This window comes from Miscanthus floridulus, chromosome 2 (genome assembly GCF_019320115.1).
Source record: "Miscanthus floridulus cultivar M001 chromosome 2, ASM1932011v1, whole genome shotgun sequence".
Taxonomy (NCBI): Eukaryota; Viridiplantae; Streptophyta; class Magnoliopsida; order Poales; family Poaceae; genus Miscanthus; species Miscanthus floridulus.
The window spans coordinates 134,031,484-134,048,241 of NC_089581.1; the positions used below are offsets into that span (position 1 = coordinate 134,031,484).

The 16,758-nt window shown below is 43.1% G+C and overlaps 1 protein-coding gene across 1 annotated transcript; it reads left to right on the forward strand.

The window, feature by feature from the left end:
- Window positions 1–9,524: 9,524 nt before the first annotated feature.
- LOC136539742 (uncharacterized) lies at window positions 9,525–13,366 on the forward strand. Its single transcript, XM_066531713.1, has 6 exons — window positions 9,525–9,797; window positions 10,031–10,152; window positions 10,807–10,870; window positions 11,395–11,431; window positions 11,554–12,569; window positions 13,011–13,366. Exons 1-5 carry the CDS (start codon window positions 9,525–9,527, stop codon window positions 11,592–11,594), a joined length of 537 nt encoding a protein of 178 aa, XP_066387810.1. The 3' UTR covers window positions 11,595–12,569; window positions 13,011–13,366.
- Window positions 13,367–16,758: the final 3,392 nt, after the last annotated feature.

Genomic DNA, 16,758 nt, shown 5'->3' on the forward strand with positions numbered 1-16,758 from the left:
AGAAGAACTCATACCCGACGTTCGATTACTTCAAAAAAAAGTTCAAGACTAAAAGTCAAGACAAAGAAGAGAAATTCAATGCAACAGGAATATGAAAAACAACTCACCGCCGCATGATGAGGGGTACTTCATCATCCTCCTCTTCCTCAGCCAAGGAAACCAGAGCACCTGCTGAAAAAAGAATAAAAAGTACTCGGTTCAAGAGAGAAACAGGAAAACAAAGGAACAAAGAGTATTAAATGTGCTCACCTAAGAGCATGCTAGCAACAACTGGAGTACCTGAGGGAGTACTTGGTTTGTGAGGCTTTTTGGAGACAGGCAGGCTAGATGAAGACCCATTCGTTCGCCCCCTCTTCGGGACACTGCGAGGACCGTGAGGGACTAGACGAGGAACATATTCTTCATATACATCAACAAATCTGGAAGAAACCCTAGGAAGGGCTGTAGAGGTTTGGGACTTACTAGTTGCAGAAGTTCCAGCAAGTTTTTCCCCAATCTCCGCCGCGGCGGGGAGAACGTCAAGAGGGATTGGGTCGACAAAGTTCCGCCCAAGCCCCTGCGAAAAAGGATAAAACACCAAGACAAGGAAAAGCTAAGCAAAAATGGATGCAGCGAGAGTACATAAAGTACCCAAACAAAGAGATAGACAACTCACAGCTGGGGGCGGGTTGTTGGCAGAGAACTCAAAGACAGCAGGAGGAATAACGCTCACTCCTTTCAGCATCTTCTGGAGACGCTCAAGTACCTCCTCACCAGTCAGCTCAAGAGCTGGGACCATACGTGAAGGATCCTCGGCCCTAGAATACTCGAAGCCAAGGTGCTCCCGCTCTTTCAAAGGCTGAACTCGGCGATGAAGAAAGCTCGAAACAATACCGAAGCCGGTTAAACCCTGCTATTTCAGCATACTAATCCTATCAAGGAGTGGCTGGATTACTTGAATCTCAGCAGGTGACTCAAGTTTCTTGTCCCATCGGTCATTCACCACAGGACCAGATCCAGAGTGGACGACAAGGGAAGGGATCAAATTGGCAGCGTAAAACCACTCGGCACGCCAATCTTTTACAGAATCGACCAGGTCATAGTCAAAAAACTTAATCTTAAGACCCTGGCGAAACTGAATCTCGCAACCGCCAAGAACGCTGGTTTCTTCGCGGCGGGGTTGGGGTTTCAGACGGAAGAAAAAGCAAAAAAGAGATAGAGAAGGAGGGATTCCAAGGAAAGCTTCACAAAGATGAACGAAAACGGAAAGATGGAGAACGGCATTAGGGGTTAGATGGTTCAGACTAACCCCAAAATAACCAAGAAACTGATGAAGGAAGGCGGAAGCAGGAAGGCAAAGTCCGGCGCGGACAAAGGAAACGAAGAGGACAATCTCACCAGGACCCGGAGCTAGAACCCGATGCTCGCCCGGAACTCTCCATTCAGCGATGACTTTGCTTTGGATCAAGCCGTCGCTGACGAGCTCGCAGCAGCTGATCTTCGCTTGTTGTTGGAGCCGGCCAAACCTTCTGAGCAGCCCTCATGGCCTACTGAATTCCTGGTTTTCGATCAAAGAAAGGGATGACTCCTCAGTCCACGAAGGTCGCCTGGGACTTGCTTGCGGTTTTCTTTTTTCCCATGAACTAGCGGAAGCAAAAAGGCACTGGGGAAGATGAAGCTAGGATGGTGGTGCTCGGGTGACAGCGACGATGACGGCGGTGGATTTCTGAAAGCTAGGGTTTAAAGGCAAGAGCTGGGCAGCAAAGGAAAGGAAGATAAAAGGTCTTTAAATAGATTTTTCAGTAATAAAAACGGCCCACAAGGCCCGTTAAAACACAGTGTGAGAACGCAACGGTCCATTTACCGACGCAGCTAAAACGACGGAGGGCACAAATCCACACAACGGTACAAACCAACGGGCAGATTTCAGACTTATCCGTCCAGCACCACGGTAGGGTTATCAGATCGCTACAAGAACAACTCGTCAAACCAAGAAGAAAGAAAGAACTACCTCGCAAGGAACAAAAGAACCCGGTTATTTAGGAAAGAACTCGGTAATCTCATGAATGACAGGGATCACAGCAGAAAAGTAAAGGACAACTCAGAAGACAAGATTCGTTCCATTACAAGCGACTTCAAAAATAGAAGATTACAAATCTTACAAGACCCAACGAACTCGGCACCACGAAAAGCAAAGTAGCAAAGAGGAACACAGACACGGCTAGGCTCTAGAACGACTACGTGTCCCAAATTGCTACTCGGAAGGACAAACCGACATCGGCTACACTGTTTTCTTCAAAGGACGGACGCAGTGCACCCAAGGCGGAAATCGGCAGCACGACAAGACAACATGGAGCAGAGAAGGCCGGTGGGCATCTGTCTACCCAAGACCGATGTGATGCTGGATATGGTGTTGATCTGCACCGGACAGTCTCAAGACAGGCGACGAGGATCAACCCAGAACTGCTAGATGAAGGAACGAAGCCCACATCACAAGACTTCCTCCAACTACTGCCACGTACATCCTAGCACAATGCTGTCGCAGGATTAGCCTACCTCTAATCCCTATCACAAGACTTCCTCCAGCTACGACAAGACACACATGAACTACAAAATATGCCCGGGGGCTGCTCTACTTCATAAACTACCATGTTCATGACCACGAAGGTTTCAACAGAATGTCCAATGGATGAAAGCAAGCACTCCGGGACAGTATTTATAGATAAAAGGAGCGGCGCACATGGACTAGGAGTACCAATGAAATAAGACTAACCAAGGACACAGTGAAAAGACAGGACTCAATAATGGATGACTCAGGCAAGAAGGAACAGTACTCGAAGACGGGCATATTCGGAAGAATATACCAGCACAGTACAACCCGTGAACAAAAGGCATTTACACTCAACTACCACCATACAACTACATCTGACAACAGCAGACCATCAAAGAATACGCTAAGACCTCGCGTCCGAGTTCTTCCTGAACAAAACAACAAGGATATACGCTCGGAAGCTGCATGCTGCGAAACTACTCGGATGATGGTTTAATCCAAAACTAAAGGGCTGCTTTGGAAAGATGCCGCAAAACTACTCAAATGATGACATAATCCAACTCTCAGGGACTACTTCAGAACACAAATTTTTGAACAACATAAAGATTCAAGACCCTCCAACTTTTTGTTTCAAATAGCAAGTGGCTCGGGGGCTACACTCAGTGAGTGCACTTTTTCTTCGAAAAAGCGCACGTCACCAAAAGACTTCCTCAACGCAGACCACTTCAAGACATTCCGACAAAAAGAACCCAGAACGAGCCATATTCGAGTTCTTTTTGATAAAACTTCAACGAACAAACAGAGCAACTTCAAGACAAGATCCTCCAGCTCCTTATTCCAAATAGCAAAAGGCTCGGGGGCTACAACCAGATAGATGTACTTTTTCTTCAAAAAAGCACTCACCACTCGAAGGTCCCAAGAAGCGCTACAAGGTTTCACTCCAGAAAGCACTCGGATGACATTTGTTCCTACTCAACAAGACTTGAAGGAGCAAAATGAGACTTTCGGAGCTCAACCATGAAGTGCTCGGGGGCTTGTTGATGCGGAACCCACAGGATACCCTGCAAGGGAGAGAGAAGATCTAGTCCAACTAGGATTCTTCCCATGTAATCTTAGTAGTAGTGCTATTCAGTAACCCTACTAGGAAATCTCATTGTAAACCGACTAGGACTCTGGCCTCCTAACTATATAAAGGAGGGCAGAGCTCCTAAGTGAGAGAACAATGGTACACAATACTTCATAATCAATCCAACACAGAGGCTAACGCCGGCTGGACGTAGGGTCGTTACTCGACTATAGTCGAGGGCCTGAACCAGGATAAATCGACTGTCTCTCGCGTTCACCGTCGAGTTCTGCATACGCTGAAGCCCGAACATACTGCCTCGGGTATTCCCGTGGCAGGCTATCGGTGGTGAAACATCGACACTGTCTCAGACAGGTGCGGCCAAGCATCCATTCACGAGTCACGTCTCGATCGAGCCAAGTTGTATGCCTGTCTTGGCGGGTTCCAGAGTTGGACGACACACACACACAGGCCAGCATGGCAGCCAAGCGACGAACGCGCGGCAACACGGGCATCATGGCTAGCTTTTAAATTTGGAGTCTGGACAGTTCAAAGGCCATTGACAACGGGGAAGTCAGAACTCAGAAAGTGGAGTTGGAAACGGCCGGAACCCGGAATTGCATCTGCAGTGCAGGTGGCCTCGGTTTTGCTAGCTTCGGCCTCAGATCCATGGGCGGTCTCGTTTGCCTGTTTTGTTCGGCCCGGCTGGCTGGTTCCTCCCTGGATCTCCGCGAGACGGCGAACCGGGGGCGTGTGGTCGTGTCATCGGTATCATCATGCCTCTGCCGGTCTGCCCCCGCCTCTTGTTCGCGCGACCTGATACGGTCCCACAATCCTCTATGGCATGCATAGTAAACACAAGTACTCCTACTAATAAGTAAAAAAAAGGGGGGGGGGGGGGGGGGGGTGGGATATATCCTGATGATAGTATACCTCCCAGGCCAAAACTTCTTGTTTTAGAAGGAGAGTCGATCAAGCTTGATCGGCCATCAACAGGAAATCCTAATACTAGAGGGTTTGATCAAGGCGGTGCACAAATAGTGCTTCGGGATCAGTGGCGGAACCAGCAACTTTGATTAAGAGGACTGGACAAACATAATAACACTTTATAAGTGTGATAAGTATGTACATAAGTGTACATCTTAACAAAATTTTCTATGCTTTTAGATATGTAGTTAGTCTTTGTAACAAAAAAAAACGCAATATTATGATAAAATGTGAGTAAAAATGGACAAAATAGGCTTTGTATTGTAATTTTTATAAGAGTTTAAATAGTTTTTCACTACTTTTTTTTTTGGGAGGGGGGGGGCACGGCCCCCTGGTTCCGCCACTGTTCAGGATCCATTACTATAAGACCATTTGTTCTTCTTCGCATATGTTATTTTGGCACAAGTTTTTTTGTTTTTAAAAATAAATAGTTTGAAAAGGTTAAATTATCTAAAATTAATTTCTAGATCCTACGATTTCTTACCATCAAGTGAGAAAAACCAACCTCGATTCCGAAATTCCTTATTTCTATCTCATGTGAAAGAAGAGGATTCAAAGCAAAGACGAGAACAATAGAAGGAACCAGATCTTTTAGGAGGATTTTTTTTTTGTGTCGAAGTAAGAATAAATTTTCTTCTTATTTGTTTATTAAAAATTACTATTTACTCTTTATATGGGTCTGTCTTTGGACTTATTTTGCTTAGGTTTGGGTGCAGTAGTGGACAAATAGAGGGAAATAAAGTATGGTGTGGGACAATTTTTTGTAAGCAAATAGAATTACTTGTCATTTCCAATGAAGTTCAACTTTGAACTTACATGAATTTTGTAAAAAATATACTTTTCATGGAAGGGTTGTTTTTCTTTTTAGGCTATCTGAGTAGTTTTGATTAAGGTTTCATTAGTTTATTACTCTAAACTAAATCAATGGTTTGCAGAATACTTCCTTCATGGATTAAAGTACTTGATCCTCTCCGCTCTTTATTGTTGCTTCATAAGAGTGAATCCATTTTATGGACGGAAGACAGGTGCTTTAGAATGGATTGCTTCACAACATCATTAACAAACAAAAGAATAAATAGAGGAATTCCAATCATCAGAGAAAAAATTTCTCTTATTACTTTTGTAAATAGAAATAGGTAAGCAATTTCTAGATTATGGGTTAAAATTGCCTTATAACAATAAGATTTTTGTGGGTCCTCCACTAAGTTTCTTGCTTAGAATCTAGATCCTCCAAGATGAACCCAATCCAGACGTAAAAGAAAACCTTATTAAATGAATCACAAGAATATCTATGACACTTACCAATCAAAGAGAGATTATTCTGGCAGTATATGCCATTTCCCCTACTTTCCTAGCTCCATGTGTTTCTTAAGTGGTCATGCTAGGGACAAAAACGGTCATGGATAATTATAAAGATGGTATCCTTCCAAATGGGATAAGAAAATTCATACAACTCTATTTCTTTCTCTCAACTAAAGAAGTAATTGGAAAATAAAACATCAAGTATAAAAATGAGTAATAAACCTTAGTTAGGCAAGTACGATTCAATTCAACATTTTGTTCATTTGGGTTTGATTATGTCATAATTCTCTAGTTGGAATTTGGTTTATTGTTGGACGAAGTGCATTGCTGATATTGATCAAAAGGGGAAAACCATGGGTATAGCTAATCCGTGAACAACCAACCATCACACTATAGAAAGTTTTGTGCTCTCTTCTCAATCTCAAGACACTTGAGTCCATTTAGATTTGTCGTCAGTCAAACTTTTTTTTTTAACTTTAGCCTTCGAAACCTTTTTTTTTATATATATTTTGACAACAAAAAACTTGTGTGCTATTAATCTTCAGAAAATTTTAGATATCTAAAAGTTTTTTTTTTACTCTAGAGATACCAAGATGGATTAAGGAATTAATTATATATCAAGGGGAAAAGGAATCGGCACCTGCCTGCCACTACCAATACCAAGATATATGCCGTTGGTAAGTGGTAACTAGCAAGTGGGAGTTTGATCTGTTTTTACAACAAGATATTATTGTGCTCTTCTCCATCCCCTGACGAGTGATGATCTGTCTGCTTCTGCTGCGTCTCCAGAAGAAAAGGAAGAAAAGCTGCGTCTATCTAGCAAGATGCTGATGCTTGCTACACTTCGTAGGAGTAGTATATATTCAGGGCATATATAGCTCTTTCGCAAGAGTAGAATGTAATATATCTTTCCTCGGGTTAATGTATGGTATATGTATGAAGCTTTTGATCTTTCCCCCCCTTTTTTTATCCAAGCGTACCAGAGTAGCCGGATCGTGATCTCCCCGTAGCGCCTGAACTGAAGTGATGAAGTGCCGCCTTCATTCTAAGATGGCGACATGCAGATGTAGATTCGTATACATCTGCGGATCAGATCATCAGAGTGCGTGATCACGAGCAACGGCCCTCGTTTCAATTTCTCGTAAGGTATGGGAATCACATTCGCGTGCGCTCGGCTCCATTTGATCCATCCAAACCTATACCTTACATCGGGTTCCAAAATACCACTTCTGGTCAGTTATGTTTGACGTTTCAGACAGTGTGTTTTGGCCTGCCGGATACACCACCACTACTTTGCCCAAGTTGCCCCGCATTTCTGGGTATACAGAGCTTCAATTAACGTCAAGCACTGAGCTTTGGATCGCGGTAAGCCGATTTTGCGACGAGCAGATCGCTTCGTCTTGGCACCAACGAGGAGTGATCGCGACGCGATATGCGCAATTGTGGAGGTGAGGTGACGAGGCACTCCTGCAACGGTAATTTGAGGGAGGCGATGAAGCCTGGGATCGGTCGCCTGTTGCCCGGAACGCAACCCGTCAGCGAGGACGATCGGCGAGGGCGACTAGGTCGCTGTAGGTGCAGATGGTTGCGTGACTGTAGGCGACCCGGCTGTCTGGGCGACAGAGGCAGGCCGTGTCTAGATAAATAGTAAAAATAATGTATTTAAAAAAATCAAAATATTTTATAATTTAGAACGAAGAGAAGTGCAATAATCTAGAAACTAGCCTAGTCATGCCAGTGAGGCGACCGATAACGTCGATCATGATCCGTATTGGTGTGACTAGCTAGACACGCTGACACATCCTGAGTTAGGCCCCGTTCGCTTGTCTTAAAAATGGCTTGTTCGGCTTCTTTTTTCAGCCGTAACAGTGTTTTTCTCTCACAACAATTCAGCCGGAACAGTGTTTTTCAGCCAGTTTCAGCCAAGTTTCAGACCAGCGAACGGGGCAGTGTGAGTCACGCCATTGCAAATGGCATGAGTGGCCTACTAAGTCACATCAAAGTGGATGACACTTGTCTAGGCTTATGACAGATGACATATCACATTTACCTTAGGTCAAGACTTATGCCAAATGATATACCGCATTATCTTTAGTAATTCGGCTTGTTCGCTGGTTGATTTCTGGACTGATTTGAACTGGCTGGTGCTGATTTGCTATGAGAGAAAAACACTATTGGCTGGCTGAAACCAACAAGCGAACAAGCTGATTGCTATAATAGTTATTTTGGTCCTTAACTATTACTTGAGACTCAGTTTCATCCTTAAATTTTCAAAACGACAATTTTAGTCCTCAAACTATATTTTTAGGCTCAATTTCATCCTAGAACCACGCAGATGATCATTTCAGTCCTCAAACTTTACATTTTTGGCTCAATTTCATCCTACAAACTATGAAGATGATAATTTTAGTCTTCAAACTTTGCATTTCGGACTTTAAACTTTTATTTTCAAACTCAACTTTATCTATCGTTCTATGTGGAACGCTGTGCTGTTGCATCTGGTTAGCTTCAACACCACTAGGGATATATCCAACTATAATGGTATTGTTTATAAATATCCACTATAGATGATTTTTGTGGGAGCAATTGCAATTGCTTCAAACGCTATTTATTCCTTAAGAATATAGGGATATAATGAAACAATAGCAGATCTATAATTTTTTCCTTAGCTACTTCTAGCATTAGGCTCAACTAATAACCGTTTGTGTATAAAATAATTTTTTTATGCATGGGCTAAAAATAATTTATATTTAAGAATATTTAGATCTATATTTATATTCATCTTAGAATATGAATATAAATCCGATTTGGTAGCTGGGACGACGCTAGGAACAATAGTACCTAACAATGACTGTCCATCTCAAATCGTGGGTGGTGTTGGATAAAGGACGAAGTTGTGCCAAAATGTATTTTGATAATTCATGGATGAAATTTTGCCTAAAATATAATTTTTTCTTTTTTGATAGACAAAATTGAGTTGAAGAATAAAAGTTTAAAGACCAAAATGTACTTTTGTAGTTTATGGATGAAATTGAGCCCAAAATATAAAATTTGGGGATTGAAATGATCATCTTCATAGTTCTATAATGAAATTGAGCATAAAAGTAGAATTTTAGGATTAAAATGGTCGTTTTGGAAGTTCAGGGATGAAACTGAGCCTCGAGTAATAGTTCAGGGACCAAAACGGTTATTCTGCCTTAGTAATTTAGCTCTAAACTTATTAAAAATTTACATGCAAATTTACTTTTTTTAATCAAGCCCTGAATACCATCCCAATATTTTAGTATTTTTTGGCTGAAATAAAAAAATACACAAGTCTGCTTGTTTTTTAGAAGAACAAGTCTTTTTTTTAGCAACAGAAGAACAAGTCTGCTGGGTCAGATCCAAACAGCATGCTCCAGTCCAGTCCAGTCCAAACCCGAGGTAACTGAGAGAAGGTTGGGCTGGCCGTTTGGGTGGACGGTACAGACCAGGGGACTTTCCACGGCCCCAAAAAAAAAATAACGGAGCCCGGATGGTCTAGTCGTGAAATGGGATGGACACACCTATAAGACTATAGTCCACAACCCACGTGCGTCATGCCATGCGCGCTATCTGAGGCCCAAGCCCACATCCCCCATCGAAGGCGCTGGCCGCAGTGTCATGCCATGCGCGCTATCTGAGGCCCAAGCCCACATCCCCCATCGAAGGCGCCGGCCGCCGCTCCGCTGCGGCGGGCTGGAGGCCGCTCGCGCCCGTGCGCGCGGCCACTACCGTGGCGGAGCCGCGGAGGTGCAAGCCGGCGGTGAGGAGGAAGGCTTCTCAGAGGATCTGATGTTCTTCGTGGCAACCTACCTTTCAGAGTTGACAGCGCCCAGCTCGCAGGATTCTTCGTTCAGGCCCGCTCGGCGGCTCCGTCCAGATGGTCGAGGTGAGGTGTGTGTACGCCTCTACCTCCATAGTTCGGGGTACTATTGCTTCGTGTCTTCACTGCAATTGCAGGGGCAAGTTAGTCTTTATCTGTGCGAATTGCTATTCATGATTCGGTTGAGGCATTGAGTCTGTGTGGTTCCAGTTTATTATTATGCACACAAGGCGTTTGTTGAATTACTATAACCCAGGTGGAATTGTGCTATAGTACACTTGATTTCTTGATTCATTATTATAAGTCAGGTAGCAACAACTCTGGACTAAATTGTAAGCTTAACTCCTGCCGAAGGTCGGTGGCAAGGCTCCCTGTGGTTGAGCCGGGCGGCCAGGGTTCTAACCCTTGTCCCTGCACCTTATTCAGGTCAGTTTTCATCCCCCGGTGACTTTCAAAAAAAAAAAAAAACTCCTGCCGAAGGTTACATCTACGTCCCTGTTACTGAACAGGTCCACTATACTAAGCTAATTTATATTACATTAATGCAGTTGATCTCTATTGGTCCTTATTTTCATTGAGGTCCATTTTGAAAATTATGCAGCAACTTATGGTTAATGGCGTGATAAATACAAGTTCGACTCCTAACGCATAATTGGAGTACTCCCTAAAGGTTCCATTAGAAAAATTTAGAAATAGGTAAAACTTGTTTTTTTTGTCTTCCTTTATCTTTGTGGATAAATGCACAAGTAAGAACATGCTTAATCATGTCTGCCCCTGTTTCAAAGGCGTCGCCTAGACGTCCAGGCGTACCCAGCTTGCCTTGGGAACAGTGGCGCCTTGTCGCCTAGCACTCGCCTGGACACCTAGTCGCCTTTGAAACCATGATGTGTGTGGCATCCTCTGATTCACTTCTAGTTAGCACTGCCAATGTCACTCTGGTTCAACCTTATTACATTAAGACATTGAGTAATGTCAGCACTTTTCAGATTATATGTGCATTTTATCCGATTCCAAGTTGTGTTGCTGAAACATGAACTTCATACTTATCTTTTGCGCATTCAATTATTTTCCTTCTGACAGTCTCAATAACCCGCCAAGAAAATCTAGCTTCCATCCAGCAAGATCCTTCCAGGTCACTCGCAGGGTCAGTGAGACCCCCTCTCCCAGGATGTGCTGTTTTACATACTAGAAAAATCCTATGGAAATATCTTTAGCCGTAGTTATTTAATTAATTTAAGACAAATCACAGGCATGGCAGTATGGCTAGAATAGCTACCTTTTGAACTTATCTTTACCCCCAAATTTGATTTAATTTAACCCAAACTTCCATCCCCTTCCTTTTGAACTTCTTTAGCCAATTTTGAGGAACCACAAGTTAATTTTGCTCCTAGCAATTGAATTGTGATATATTTTAGCAAAAGCAGCTCTGCCTATGTTCCTTGCTTAGATGCAAATAATTTATAAATGTCACATTAACTTTCATTCATTTGATCCAGCTCATGACCTGTTAAATGTTTTATGAACCTATTATCAGAAATGGTCTTACTTTTGCATATAGTATGGGGCTTTAGTTGTGGGTGTTTCATTAACTACAAATCAACGTTGATGCACAATGTTTGTAAGATGCTATCTCAGTGTTATCCTCTGATGATCGTGTTTTTGATACAGGATTGCCTAAAGGTGCAAAATTTGATCCATCTCACTGGTTTGTTACTGACTCACTGGCCTTTTCGCAAACAGATATTTCACCGTCTCATGGAATACTTTTGGCTTTGATACTCCACTTTTTGTTTGGCAATCTTCTTAAATTGATTCTATCCATTTCAGGTGTTAGAAAATGGAAGTGTATCAACACTTCTTCCACATAATATTTAAGGTCTATAATATAACACTGGGATAAGAATGTGTTGAAAGCTAAACACTGACATCTTGCTGATGTCCATTGGCACAAGGAAGGTAAGACAATGCCAGTATTAGTTGATGGAAAGTACCTCGGCTGTAAGAAAATAATGGTGCTTCATATGACCACTTCGAAGGGTGGGAAGGCTTAGAAGTCTAGTTTGGTGATGCACAGCTACCACCTCATTCAGCTTACCATCTCTTCTCATCCTGTTCGATTCCCAAGACTGTCCATCATGTACCTTTCTTTTGATTGCGAGCTTTTGTACCATGGACTCTTGGACATGAGCCACCTTGTAAAGTTTATTTGTGCATTGCCCATCGAGTCTGCTTTTGGGAACATCCCCCACCATTGCCTTCTGCAACACTGATTCTCCCATGGACTATGTTCATACTGGCATTTCCTGCCAACAACAGGGGTAAGTACTAAGTAGAGCATTGGTTGCGACTTCTGGCTGCTTGAAAGAATGGTTGTACAGATGCATGTCACAGTTCTCCCAGGACATAAGTGGGAAGTCATAGTAAACTTTGATGATCTTAAGCAACAGTTTTGTTGTCCACTTATTTCATATCTGTTGGGGTTGTTTCTCCTTTTCTAGGTTGATCTTTTCTTTCGTTGGGATCCAGTGGAAACAAACGAGCTGGAAGAAGAGGAGGCTCCTGTTGCTCTTGACTATGCTGCAGTTGCTGATTATGAACCCGTTCGACTTGCTGAATCTTGGCTGAAACTGGCTGAAAATACTATTCTGGCTGAACTGATGTGATAGAAAAATACTGTTCCGGCTGAAAAAACAAGCCGAACAAGCCGGTTTCTGGGTAAGCCGATGATGCTCCCTCCTCTGATAACTGGGGAGCTGAGTAGTTGACCAATGGGGTGCAGGAGAGGTTCCACCTGTTTCGCTCCCTGCAGCACCTGTTTGTGCTGAATGGGGTTGCTGCTCCATGTGAGCTTTTCTTTCTGTATCTTTTAATTCTTATTTATGTTCAACTAGTTATTACTGAATTTATTTGAATGAGTGATGCATTTCTATCCAGAGTTTATGCTATGTTGATTCATTCTAGTTATCATAGTCATAGCAATCAACTGTGTACAAGTTTCCTGTTAAAATAGCACTTTAGCCCTTTCTCTGTGTCCTATACCTGTCTTTTTTTTTCCTCGAACTGGGCATAACTTACTATATGTTCTGATCATACTTATGGTCAAAGGGTTGGTTGTTTTTTGACTCTTGTTTTTTTATGGTTGACGCCTTTGACGGAGCCCACCTGGATATCATTTCAGGAGGCTCAAAAGGGATTGGTTGTTTTATTGCTGCACTTGAAATTCATAAGCTCTTCAGAGGTTGTAACGAGGAACCTAATAAGCTTTTTGTTCATTCGAAATGCAGCTCCTGCAGGTGCTGATGTGTGGGATCCGGCTGCTCTAGCTGACACTGGTTGGGAAGAAGGCAGTGCCGCACTGCCGCAGCACCCACACCGACTGCCAAGTGCTTTCCGCATGGATCATCACTCATCAACCACAGAAGAGAAGCGAGAAGCTGAGTTGGTTGACCCTATGTCTGTTTTTTTAGATCTTCTTTTAAGTAGCTCTATCTATGTTGCATCATGGTGTACTGTTAAATGCGAGTCAGTTTTTGAGTTCGACATAGCTGGGCACTACCAGTTCAACTCTTTGCTGCCACCTTTCATCAATAGTGTTTCTGCAAGCGCATTTTGATAATATATTCCTTGGAGCATTACGGCATGGGTTGCTTTGTTCTTGAGCTTATTGTCACTGCATAGCGTCGTAGTTTTGGTGGTTAGGGAGAATGTAGCTGGAAGCACTGGCCTGCAGTCCTTCAAAGATTGCTGCAGTTCTCTGTTCCACTGTGTTGTGTTTACCTCTCTGGGGCAGATCTTGTGATGCCCGTCTCCGTCTGTAGCATGATGTCTGCTTGTTCCTTGGACTGACTGTTGGAGAGCTATAGCGGGCCACATGCTGCTGTCTTTGCGAACTACTTTTTTTTTTGAAGGAATTGCGAACTACTTTTTCTGACCATTGATTTCGTTGTGGTCGTCGCAATCTTGTCCATTGTTTTGTGTAGTTCCTGCTACTTGCTAGGACACAAGCAATGTAGTGCCTCGCCCTGCCCTGCTTTTGGTGTGGACGTGTGCTATTCATGCTCTTGTCTGATCTGGTCTTCAGGATGGCTGCATCTCCGTTTAAATCCTGTAGCTTCTGAATCGGAAATCGTGGTACTAGCGAAATGGCTGTCGATATATACGCCCTTCGCCCGTTGTTGAGTTTTTCTACATAGAACTATGTTGGCTGTTTTAGTTAATATACAATAATGACCTTCAAGATCCACTCGTACAAACATTGACATATAGAAACCTGTCACATTTGCAAGCACCTGAGGGTTTTCTGATCAGAATCATTATATATATAGATAGATAGATGTAACTCTAGTGTTTTCTATAATTAACTTGCTAAATCAATACATTTAACGAGTTAACAAAATAAGTAGCGATCATAATTTATTTTCCTCTCCAATAATTTTCTATACTAGCTTTCTAAACAATTTTGCATTGGAAACCCCAAACTACTTCTAACTAACCAAACTTCTTTTAATAGTTTCTTTGTCTCTTACCACTTTCTCACCCTGTAACCCTTTATTTTCTTAGTTACTCATGCATCCAATTTAGTCCAAGAAAAACATTGGATGATGAGCGGATATAGAGTTCCTCTCAACTATAGATACTTATAAGTTAGAGAGGATATTTGATAACTTGTTATTTTTAAGAAGTTCTTTTACCAAACGGTTGAAAACGACTTTTTTTTTTTGCTAAAAAAATCAAAATACAAAGTTGTTTTATAAAACTCCCGGAGATGTTCTAAGCTGATCGCGTCGCTAGTGATGAAGTGAACATACCTGGAAGATGAGCTGGTCAGATCTCAAGAGACCAATGCAAACGGTTGGAATATTGAATAATCTGTTCCGATTTTTAGCGATTTAGGTTTGTAGCATCCATACTGATTAGGGGTCATTACACCCATACTGATTAGGTTTGTAGCGAGCACATTGATTAGAAGCCACAAGAGGCTGATTAGGGATATGAGTTTGCCCTATCTGACTCTCATCAGGTTGCTACTTTGTAGAATTATCAAACACGGGTCTAGTATACTCATGTATACTGATTAGGGTTACAACATCCACATTAATTAGGATTGCTTCTTTTTAGGTTTCTCAAACATGGGTCCTGTTACTCCTGCATACTTGTGTATATTGATTAGGATTATAGCATCTATATTGATTAAGGTTGCTACTAATCATCAAATACTAGCCATGTATACTCGTGCTTATTGATTAGGGTTGCTACTTTTTAGAATCTGTAGCAGATGTTGTGACTATGGGTGTGTTTGTTTACGATTAAAATCAGATCTGCAACTGCTCTATTGCAAGAATCGAAAAAAATCCCTAAACGCCTCACAAGAATCGATGATTTTTTTTCGGCGCGTGAGACGCAACCACCACGAGAATGAACTACTGCTCACCTTTCTTGTGCTGCATGTGGGAGGACATGGTCGTAATACCACACCACGCGGTGAAAGGTCCTAATATGGCTAGAGGGGGGTGAATAGCCTATTTAAAAAATCTATAAATCAACTAGAGCAATTTGATTAGTACGACAAACAACGAAATACAAACTTGCTCTAGCTCTACAAGGGTTGTGTAAGGAAAATGGACCATTGGCCCATTTACTTTGGATTTTGGTGTTTGATGACTAACACAACCAAATTGGACTAATGAATTTACAAGTGTTTGTTTTGTAGTTCAATAGGGTGCAAGACGTGACTTGGACGAATGCGACGTGATGATCCGATGATCAACACCTCAAGCAAGGCCTTAGGAGCACAAGAGAAGACCCAAGAGATCAAGCAAAGTCCAAGCATGAAGATAGGAACCAAGCCGTACGCAAGATCGCGAAGAAACGAGCTCGTAGAGGCGACCGGACGCTGGCGGCAACCGACCGGACGCAGGGCATCAGCGTCCGATCGAGTACAGAGAGGTTCTAGGCGCGCGAAACTGCAACCGGACGCTGGCAGTGTCCGATCGGTGGTTCGCGACTGCAACGGTCGAGACGACCGGACGCGTCCGGTCAGGACGATTCAGCGTCCGGTCAGTAGCAGAATTGCGGGAGTTCGACCCCAACGGCTACTTTCTCAGTGGGGCTTATAAATACAACCCCAACCAGTCATTTGAAGAGTGTGGAGCTGAGAAAACATACCAAGGGTGTTGATACACCATTTTAGTGATCTCCACATGCATAGTGCTTAGTGTTTTATTAGGTGATTAGCATAAGTGCTTTGCGAAGTGCTTAGGTTGATTAGACCACCGCTTATGCGCTTGCTCTAGGTGTTTGCCTAGTGTTTAGTGAGGTTTGCATACCTCTTACCACCCTGTGCTTGCGAGCACAAGTGTTGTACATCGGAGGGGCTTGAAGTCTTGTGAGATCACACCAACCGCGTTTGTGGTGTGGCCGCCACCGTGTACCGGAGGGAACAAGGCCCGCGGCGTTTCGGCCGGAAGCTTGATAGTGAAGACGACGGGGAGCATCCGGGAGAGGCTTGCCTAGAGGCACATCGGAGACCCACTTGCGCGTGGGGAAGGCCCGAGGCTATCCACGGAGTTACCCGACCGAGAGCTTGGCCCTTGCGAGGGATTCCTTGCGAGGGGCTCCAACGAGGACTAGGGGGAAGCTTGCGCGCTTCTCGATACCTCGGTAAAAATACCGGAGTCGTCGATGGGAGTTTGCATATCTCTACCTTGCTCTTTAGCTTCCGCATTTACATTGATTACTTTACTACATTTGCGGTAGAGATAGCAACACACTAGCAAAATCATAGTTGCACATCTAGATAGCTTATCTATTGCATAGGTTTTGCTAGGGTTAGAAAAGAGGCCATAGTTTAGAGTTAGATTTTTTAAGTTGCCTAATTTACCCCCCCTCTTAGGCGTCACGGTCCCTTCAATTGGTATCAGAGATAGGTTGGCTCATAATTGGACCCTTGGCTTAACCGCCGTTGAGCCAACGCTATTGTAGAGTGGTTGGGATGGATACCGCTAGGCCTCCACAATTTGACGGCACTAACTT